Genomic DNA, 10,438 nt, shown 5'->3' on the forward strand with positions numbered 1-10,438 from the left:
ATCAATAATTGATCCTTGTCAAATATTTTATAGACCAGAAAAAAAAGCCCTTAAAAAACTCTCTAATATATTTTACGACCATTCTTTCTTGACAATTGAATTCAGAAATAATAATGAAAATAACATAAAATGTATAATGATAAACACAAGTACAACATTCAGAATCTTCCGATAGACTTCAAGTCCTGTTGCCAGCACTTTTTGCAATTTGTTCCTTCAACAACAGAATACTACTCCTCTGCTCCAAAGGTAACATTGCAATCTGTTCATCTGACAACTGCAGTACCTGCATAATGAGTGCTGCTTTCTCCTGATCTGAAGCTCCGGCAGGGCCAATGTTTGCACCGGCCGCGGCCATATTCGGGGGTGCAGCCACAGGTCTCGGAGGAATTGGCTGCGGTACCTGAGCAGGCATCTGCGGAGGAGGCCTTACAGGCTGTGGGTTCGGCATTGGGACCGGTTTCTGTCTAGGGTCCACCCTAGGAGTCTGTCTGGGATCGTTTATGAACCCTGGAGTGCCTCTGGGATCGTTACCTATCCTTGGATCTGCAGGAAACGAGACTGGTGCACGAGGATCCATAGGAAAAGAGGAAGGTGCCCCCCTTGGGTCCCTGCTGAAATTTTCTGCTACAGGAGGGGGCAGGGGGTTTGGTAAGGGACCAGGTAGACTTCGCATGTCTTGATCTGCTATTCTGGTCATTCTAGGATCCGGAGCTGATCCTCGGGGATCTAGTGAACGTAAATCGATGTCCTGACTCGAGAAAACTGGTTGGTTGTTTGGGTGGATGTTGTGGACCGGGGGGATTGTCTGAAAATCTGGCCTTGGTGGAGGGACTGATTGGTTCATGAAAGCACTACTTATCGGTACAGGCCCTGCTATCGAAGAGTCTTTTGGCATTAATGGGGGTGGGACCGGAGTGGTTGGATGTAGCATACCTGAAAATGTTATCCTGTGTTACAAATTTGAGAATCTAAATAATGGGAAGAATAAAAAACATCCGTTACAGAACTTGATAGAAGACAACTCACTAGCTGCAGTATGGGGATCAATTATTTTCATCACAACTTGAGCCTGAAGCAGAGCATAGGCAAGTTGTGGATTCTGTAAAAGCATTTGCCTTGCTTCTGCCGGATTGTTTTGAATACAATATTTCATCTGTTTCATCAGCTCAAACATTTGTTCAGGAGGTAGAGAAGCTACAGCTTTACTTATTGCTTCAGGTGCTTTTTCTGCTTGGATAGGTTCTCCGTAAGGATTTTCAACAGGTGGTTGATTCAATAAGTTTTGCATTTCCATCCTTGATTTTTCAGTACAAGCATTATCGACCCTGAGGTTTCTTCCTCCTATTTCATAACCATTCAAGTTTCTCATGGCGCTCAAGGCGGTTTCTTGGTCTCTGTATTCACAAAATCCATAACCTTTGGGTTTACCGGTTTCTCTATCGAATACAAGCTTGAAAGATAATACTTGACCAACTTCACCAAAAATATCTTTCAATTTTTCTTCGGTAGCTTCGTATGGAATATTTCCAACGAACACCGATCTCATCGACTTATCCATTATATTCGCTTCTAAATTATCCATGGTGATGAGTTTTCAGTATCCAGAAGCAAAACAAAACACTTCTTTGGATTTTTAATTAATCGCAATCCTAACAGGCCTTGATACTTGATGAAGAACACAGAACACAGCCATTAGCGATTGGAGTGTTGAGTTGATCTCAGACATACGTTTTTCTTCAATCTGTGAATCTTACCGGTGTGAAGTTGTTGCCAAGTGTCTAGCCACCTAGTGGTGACATTTACAAACGCGGTAGGTAGGTTAGATTTTGCTGATTTTGATTTTGAAATAGAATTTAAAGTGCTTTTCCGATTTGAAATTATATATTTCATTCTCATGATTGATGTGAAATTACTTCAAATATCGAAATCGTTGTGTTGAAATATGTAAAGATTCATCTCAATCAATTTTGTCCGAACGCGCCAATTTTCGTGACGGTTAGGTGGTAGCTAACTTCACAAGGCTTATGTTCGGGATCATAGATTAAATCTACTCTGTAATCTGTGGATTAAATCTATGGTTAGAATACGTCGTAGATAGAATTACTTAATGTTTTGATTTGAGTTCGATAGCTGTCAAAAAAGAGATTCGATTTTCGATTGAGAATTGAAAGTACAAAGTAATGAGAATTTTCTTTATTGGATATTAGATCATGGGATGCATAGGCTTTATGTTAGAGTGTTTTTTTCAATTTATTATCGGTAAATTCAGCTGTGTTCCTAAGAAAATCGATCTTTCAATTTCATTTGTACCATTTTTTCTAGAATGACATAGTAATGGTCAATGTTTTTTGTCTTTCTGGTAGAATGAAAAAATATCCATTGATAAACCAAATGTTTAGAGGCATGTAGAAGTTGAATATATTGTTGTTTGGAGATTTTTTCAATATTTTAAGGCAAAATGTCGAGTTGTGGATGTGGTACTATTGATATATCTGACAAAAAGTAATGCCTGAATGTTTGTTAAGATTTGGGAGAATATAAACTGAAGCAATATTTCAGATTAAGTGTTACGCCAAAAGCAAGCCCTTCTAGCAGTCCCAGACCTTCACCAAAGTCAGGGATTCCTAAGGAATCTTCAAGTCCTCTTCCAAAAGAGCAAGCTTGTGGTTTCACAGATGATCCAGTAGTTATTGTGAGTAATAAAAAAATCTAAGTTGAAGCTATGAAAATTTTATGTCTTAAAATCTTGATTCTTAAAGATGAATTTATCGTTCTTAACTAAATTTTTCTTTATTTTATATGTTATGTTTTTCTCGTGGTATTAAGCACCGGTAGCTCTCTTGTTTTTTCTATTTTGTGTGCATGATGTATGTTTTCATGAGTACATACCAGTTTCAAAGAATCGGGTTAGTCAAAGTACTGCGGGTACTACTTGTATTTTCCAATGAATAGCCTGGAAGGCCAATGGAAGGATTCTAAGTACTTACATAAGTTTATTAGTGGAAAAAATTTATAAAAAAACGGTCCGATTGATTTTCCAAGTTTCTACCCAGAAGTCAAGTGCTATCTGACAGCGAAGTTGAAAATTGAGAAGGAAATAAAAATTTATATATCCTGTGGAACAAAAATCGGTATCAAAATATATATTTTCAAAACTATTAAGTTATACTCGAAAAACCTAAATAATTATTTGTCTAGAGTTCGCTCAATAATAAAATAATTTTCACAAAATGAAGGTAGTTGTGTTATATTACATAATTTATATTGTTTGCAACTCGCTCCAGTCATAAAACATTGGTATCCGGAGCGTAGGGCAAAATGCAAAAATTTTGGATTTTTTTACATCTTATTGGTCGAATGAGGCGATCACACTTATGAAAAGTGTTGACGCTTTTCGAAAAACAAAAATGGTGTTGTACGAATGCCAACGACGACGAATAGATAAAGCCTCATTCCCGCCAAAATGGGTACCTACTAGTATCCTCCAATATCAGCACAGTAGCTACCTAGATTAATTTCAATTAGGCCGGTTCAAGGATATCTACACGTTGCGAACGTATTTAGTGGGTGTCTCACCATTACGCGTGCAGTTTCAAAAATCTATAGTGTTTTTTTTTCTTCCTTCGTTCGTCATACACCGATGAACTATTCATTATACGGCGTTGTAGAAATGTGAAATTTATTCGCAGTAATCACAGGAATTTGCCGGATGCATATTTTTACGAAAATGGTTAGTAAATACTTCTATTAAATATCCTTTTATCGATATCATTTTTTTTACGTTATTATGGAATGGCCACAAGCAAGAACTTCTTTCCTCGCAAAATCCGTATGAGTCTTCCACCTTTGTTAATTTGACGCAAACCAACTAGTTATACTTGGTTGCCTTCAAGATTTATACACTTCGGGGAATTAAACGATTTTTTTCAAATTCTCATTCGAGGGACTGAAGTGGATTAAAAGTAAATTTAATACCTGAGGACTGAATAGCCATAGCAACGCTTTCAAAGCTCATCACTTTTTGATTTCAACCTCTCATCAGTTATTTTCTTTATAGTTTTTTTATAAGACTTTAGAAATAATGAAATTGTAGCGTTTTTCTGTACCTATATTCTGCCATATCTTGTTCAGTTGCAATTATGCGAACAACAAAAAACACTTCGCAATATATGGACTTTAATTACTCATTTCGTCTTATAACCTTGTCCTATTTTATCGATTTATCGGTTGTTTTCGTTATGAATTCCATTGAATGTATGTATTTTCTAGTTTCGAAATCATATATTTTTCAAAGATGCTTCCTCAATTTTCAACATCTTAACAACGGTGAATTGAACCACAGCCCTTTTAAACACACTGGGTTCAAGCGGCCAAATTTTGAAAATTCGCAACATTAAAATAATTGCGTAAAATAATGTTGATATAGGCAATTTATGGACTTTTTACATTACTCGTAATATAAAAATTCAGTGGAGACAGATACAAGCTCATTATTAAATTGAAAAAATAGGAATAATATTACAATATGCAAATACCAGTCAGAAATACAAGTATCCATAAAAAATTCAATTAATTATTTATTATGAAAATTTATTCAATTAAGAGAAGGAAGATTCGAAATATAACGCATGTGTTGTTGTTTCCTCTTCAGTATCGGCTTCCCACTAAAAGATTCCGTCCACTTTTTTTTCATTCAAAGAAAGTTGGCAATTTTTGTCAAACAGATTGTACCATAAAAATTAGTCAGAACAGTGGAGAGGCCTTAGTCATCATAGAATAACTTCATTTAATTTATAAATCTGCAAATGTTATTGGTCCAGAGGTATTTGGTTCTGGTGAGTTTATACATTTGAAAACATCTTAAGAGCATTATAAAATTTTTCAATTTCGTATCAATCATTTTCGTTCCTTGCAATGTAATGATTCGGTCAGCAGGTATATACGCACGTTTCATTTTTCGTTTGATTAGAACCGGGAGCACAAAGAACTGCCCGATATTGGACGTTATTATTCTCGCGAGGAAACAGTCGATTTCTCGATTATACGACGTGTCTGGGTATCCACATTTTGCTCCGTATTTTTCTTATCTGCGATCCTTGGCTACCTCACCGCTTACTCTATGAGGCAAATAAAATTTTGTGTGAACAGGTTAAGGAGCTCTAGAATGCGTCTATAGAATTTATTCCGTTGTAAACGATGAACGAGAAGATGAAACGATCCCTAAAACCGAAAAGTATGATTGTGATGAAACGTTTGGAGAGGAAATTGTGTTGCATCCCCCTGAAAATCGAATTTGGAGGAGCGTACCAACTGACGAAGGAACTGGTAAAAAGTTCTGTAGTTCTTTTCGAATCCGATCGGAGAATATTTTGCATATCGGAGGCAATTTTAAATGGTTTCCCTGGAAAATTTCGAAAAACGTCGCAACTTGTATATTTTTTATTCTATTCGAAGTTTTCTCTCCAATCATTCTGATCATTATTTCCATGCATCTTTAAATGGATGAAAATAGAGTGTACAAATAGAAAAAATTCTACCTAGAATACTAAAGATAGGCTCTAGTCAATGTGAATGAACCAACGAACAAAACTTTTATGCGGTGATGCTGGATGTTTTTATTTCTTAGGGTTTGGATGGAACGCCTCCTAATACGGACTCTGTCACACAGGAAGTAATTAAAAGCGATGGCAATCAAACAGTGAGTACAAAAGAAAAGAAGAAGAAAAAGTCATCATGGTTCAACGCCTTTTACCCCACGTACAAATCGAGATCCGAAGACTTTAAAAGGATATTCAAAGAGGTACCGGACGACGAACGTCTGTTGGTGGGTGAGTTAGATTTAAAAGCCAAATTGTTTTCGCTCCTCAGACATTTTCGCAGAATCTAACTCGAGATAAGTCTATGAAACTTGGTACAAATATTCCAGCCACGATCTTGGAATCTCATCGTCTTAATTGATTCGAAAATTGAGGGTGAAATTTTGACGAAATATTCTGTTAATATCTCATTGGTCTTTGGATAATCTAGGATTTATATCAATATACTACGAATTTTGTCAGAATGATCGCTCGAATTTAAGAAGAAACTCTATGAATAATGACTCGTGTGTATTTTCAAAGTTCATTTTTAACAGCCTAATGTACTTTCTCGTTCTTTTCTTGAGAATTTAATAGTGAGTCATGTCATTACTTCGTAGATTACTCATGTGCCGTGCAAAAAGAAATACTGGTGCATGGACGTCTTTACGTAACGCAAAATTACCTATGTTTTTACGCAAACATTTTCGGCTGGGAAACGAACATCGTGTTGAAATGGAAGAACGTAACCGCCATCACGAAAGAGAAGACCGCAATCGTAATACCGAATGCCATACTGATTTCTACCAATTCCGACAAGTACTTCTTTACCAGCTTCGTTGCCAGGGACAAGGTGTATCTGATGCTATTCAGAGTATGGCAGAATGCCTTGATGGACCGTCAGATGACCAACAAGGAGATGTGGCAATGGGTACGTTGGTTATTTTTTTTTACTGCACATAGGTGAATATTATCGGGACCTATGAAGAGAGATGGCCCTACCATAAGGTTTGGTTCAAATTTTCAGATATCAAACATTTGGACATTTGGTATCAGTGGTATTACATTTTTTTTTTCATTAAATAATCCTTCATAGCGTGAACTTTGGATTCACTTCTTTAATTTGAGCTACGAGACGCATAGAATTTTTGTGGAAGATATGGTTAGGCTGATTTGAGTAAAAAATGTTTAAAATCGGTGAGTTCGCTGTGGAAGACAGATGACGATGAAAACTTGAAAATCGTTGCTTAATTTCGCCCAATTATGGACATTCTTTTCACTCACTCTGATGCAATTGTTAGACGTCAGTATCATACTGCAAAGGTCGCCAATTTATGAGGTTTATAACATGAAAAAAAATTTTCAGAATCAGTCAGTGAATAAAATTTTATAATTTCGGTTCATCAGTCGACTTCATTTGAGGTAAAAATCATTATCGCCTATCTTAAACGAATAATGATTTATTCTGCATCTTTATTTGTTGTGAAACCTCACATATAATCACACGGTTTTGTCGCCCTTAGTTTCCATCAATAATTTTCGAGCACATACTTCAGATTATAGATTATGAGGTATTCAGATACGCTCAGAATATTATCCATTATATTCATCGTTTATAAGGGAATGTGATGATAGTAGAGTTGTGAGTTGCCAAAATCAAATACCAATTTACTTAATTGAGTAATAAATAAAGTCAGAAATATTCGATGTGCTTACAACAAATTCGTGTTCATGAAAAGTTTAATCAAGAAGCTTGTTTTTTCCTTATTTCCAGGTACACCAATCTTACGGTGCTGAGCTCGGTTTGACCAGCGACGACGAGGATTACATTGCTCCAGACACTGAAGAGATGAAGACCACCAAATCTTCTTCCGAATCGTTTTTAGAGGTATAATCATTCTGTAATCATTTTTACGTATATTGCCTTCAAGGTCAATTTTTTTAAGGGTAATATTTCACCAGACAACTATAATAACTCGAAAAATACAGTAGCGGAAGGAACGAAAAATGGTAGCAACAAGAATAATAGTACAAATTCTAAAAAAAGTACAGAAGCACAAGATTCCACCGAAGACTCTGAATTTTCCGACTTGGACATTCCAGCTGAGTGAGTAAATAATTTTGGGTTTATTTCACACAAAATAAATTGTCAATTTCAGATGTGATATTCAAGATACGTCTTGCACTTGTACGCACGAGGGTCGCCAGATACTCAACGAAATACTGCCAATTAACGTGGATCAATTATTCACCTTACTCTTTACAAGTTCCAAATTCTATTTAGACTTCCACGCGTCCCGAAAAACGACCGATCTCGTACAAACTCCCTGGGCTGCTGAACCCAAAGACAATACTAAGATAAGGAAAGTCAACCAGACAGTCAATCTTACACAGGCTATTGGTCCAAAAACTTCCCAAGTCAGCGAAACTCAGGTGAGTTCAAAATTCGCATCTCGATACCATTTTTTTTTCTCAAACTCTATCTTTTCAGACAATGCTGCAATGTAGCAAGCCTGGCTTTCTTTACTCAATAAACTCGGAAAGTATAAGCGGAGGAGTACCATATGGCGACAGTTTTGTCATACTGGTGCACTATTGCCTGAAAAAAGTGTCTGATAAACAATCTTGCTTGAGTGTTTATGCCCAAGTCAAATTCAAGAAATCGGTTTGGGGCCTTGTCAAAGGTTTATTTTGAAATTTTCGAGTTTCTTCAAGTCCCTTTAACGGATTTTTTCTAGGTATGATTGAGAAAAACTGCTGGTCAGGATTAGAGGATTATTTCGCCCATTTACTAAGATCCCTTAAAACAGAATCTGAAGAATTGATACCGGATGTTAAGAGAAAAGTGAAGAGAAAAAGGAAATTACATACAGCCCCTAGATCAACCACACCGGTCTGTTCATCGGGTTAGTTCTCTGGGATCACTCGATGAATATGCTTTTTTTAAATAAACTTATGTTTTTTCAGATTCTTCCATACATACCAACACGGTTCCAACGAGTTTGGTGACCCTCGAGAAGCCCACTCTCTTCATTTTTCTGTTAATCTTCCTCTTATTCATCCTGAATGTTTTCCTGCTTCTCAAACTTTGGTCTTTGGAAGGAGAGAAACCATCCAGTTATCTGTTCGATATTCAATATATGAAGTATATTGTCCCACATCCTGGGTTACCTTAAAACTCTCATGTAATTTTTTTTAGAGATCCGCCTACCACCAAAGAAGAATGGCTCACTTTGCTGAAGAAACAAGATAATATACATACTGAAGAGGTCAAAAGATGGCAAGGTATCTTAGGAGAAGCTATAGAATCATTGAAAAAGGTAAGTACAGGGAATTCTCATGGAAAAGTGGAATATTGGGCATGCCAAATCATATTTCTTAGGTTTTATGAGCTTCATTTTTTTCCCTTTTCCTGCATGAAAGTTATGTTACAATAAGACTGGGAAGAATAGATTCTAGATCACTTTTTTCTTCAGACCAACAACATATTATCCACGCTTCAAACAACAACAGATGCAAAATCAGCAGGGAATGTTGTAACTGGAGATACCTCAACAAGTACCGAATCAATAAAGAACATCGAATTGTAATAGCAAAACAATGTTATTGGTTATTTGATTTCCATCAAGGAATATCTATTATATAGATCAAAATACTTGAGAGGCGCTTTCAAGGATCCAAGTATTCTCTCATCCATAGGACTGTGAATATCTTATTCCATTAGTACAAAGACATTCTGAAGAAATTTGATAAAATCGGTGATTGGGATATCAAATTATTTTCTCAATAGTTGCTCTTTTCACATTCCCGTATTTTCTAAGGAGGTTATCATAAATATTTCGGCCTATTATTGATCTAACTGGTAGATTGAATTTTATTCATACAGTAGACAAATATTACTGGATATTCTAGAATTTTGTTCGTTCTCATTTATCTGAATAATTACAAAGTATTTTCGAAAATATTTTGATAATTATTTAGGATTTCAGAGACATTAATTTTCCATCTGAGAATGTCTAACCAACTGTAACACAAAAGTTCCTGTTCATTATTCCAAGATTTATTCTTTTGGTGAATTATTTCTTTTATATAATTCTTTTTTATTATATTTCTGAAGGAATATCAAAGTAGATAGATTTCACTTCGAATTGCCCTTGTTTTGTCTTGAATTACAAAAGCAGTTTGTTTGTTGCGGATTTATTGTTTCTTCTCAGAAATTCCAATGTGATAATAATGAGTGTTGACGTTTTTTATGTGATCATTTTATTGATGGAGTTTATTATTGGTTTTAAATGTTACGAAGATTGTTTTTTCTCTCAGATAGTATTATATTTTATCGAAATGAGCCGAATTTCTTGTCGAGTGATTGAATTGTTGTGTATATTTTATTGAAAATACATCTGTCAAATACGTTTTCTTGTTTTGATATTCAAATCCTCTGCACTTGAGGAGTTTGCTTCGTACATTCAGAGCCCTCTATTTAGGAGGGTAATTACCTTATTTCTGCTTTTTTTTTCTCTTGCCTTAAAGAGTTTGTTTCTTGCAATCAGAGCCCTCTGTTTAAGTGGGTAATAACCTTATTTCTCTAGATGTCGCTTTGCTCCCTTGAATAGATTATTTAACTCCATTCAATTAGAGGGCGTAAGATCTCACATAACAGGTTTCTTTCTCTTGTACCATAACGTAGCTTTGTTTCTTCAGTAAATTCGCTAGATGTCGCTTTGCTCCCTTGAATAGATTATTTCACCCCATTCGATTAGAGGGCGTAAGATCTTACATAACAGGTTCCTTTCTCATGTACCATAACGTAGCTTTGTTTCTTTAGTAAATTCTCTAGATGTCGCTTTGCTCCCTTGAAT

At 35.8% G+C, this 10,438-nt stretch overlaps 2 protein-coding genes across 2 annotated transcripts; one reads left to right on the forward strand and one right to left on the reverse strand.

Moving 5' to 3' along the window:
• Window positions 1-50: 50 nt before the first annotated feature.
• Window positions 51-1,710, reverse strand: LOC123319341 (cleavage stimulation factor subunit 2 tau variant). The gene is made up of 2 exons (XM_044906256.1): window positions 1,030-1,710; window positions 51-936 (listed from the first exon to the last, which is right to left on the reverse strand). The coding sequence occupies exons 1-2, from the start codon at window positions 1,583-1,585 to the stop codon at window positions 179-181; spliced, it is 1,314 nt and encodes a 437-aa protein (XP_044762191.1). The 5' UTR covers window positions 1,586-1,710; the 3' UTR covers window positions 51-178.
• Window positions 1,711-2,106: 396 nt separating this feature from the next.
• On the forward strand, window positions 2,107-9,991 carry LOC123318861 (protein Aster-B-like). The gene is made up of 13 exons (XM_044905619.1): window positions 2,107-2,262; window positions 2,326-2,505; window positions 2,563-2,695; window positions 5,630-5,831; window positions 6,200-6,510; window positions 7,354-7,467; window positions 7,526-7,686; window positions 7,739-8,012; window positions 8,071-8,263; window positions 8,318-8,485; window positions 8,547-8,724; window positions 8,779-8,899; window positions 9,056-9,991. Exons 2-13 carry the CDS (start codon window positions 2,462-2,464, stop codon window positions 9,167-9,169), a joined length of 2,013 nt encoding a protein of 670 aa, XP_044761554.1. The 5' UTR covers window positions 2,107-2,262; window positions 2,326-2,461; the 3' UTR covers window positions 9,170-9,991.
• The last annotated feature ends 447 nt before the right edge of the window (window positions 9,992-10,438 follow it).

The sequence above is a fragment of the Coccinella septempunctata genome, chromosome 8 (genome assembly GCF_907165205.1).
Source record: "Coccinella septempunctata chromosome 8, icCocSept1.1, whole genome shotgun sequence".
In the NCBI taxonomy this organism is placed as follows: Eukaryota; Metazoa; Arthropoda; class Insecta; order Coleoptera; family Coccinellidae; genus Coccinella; species Coccinella septempunctata.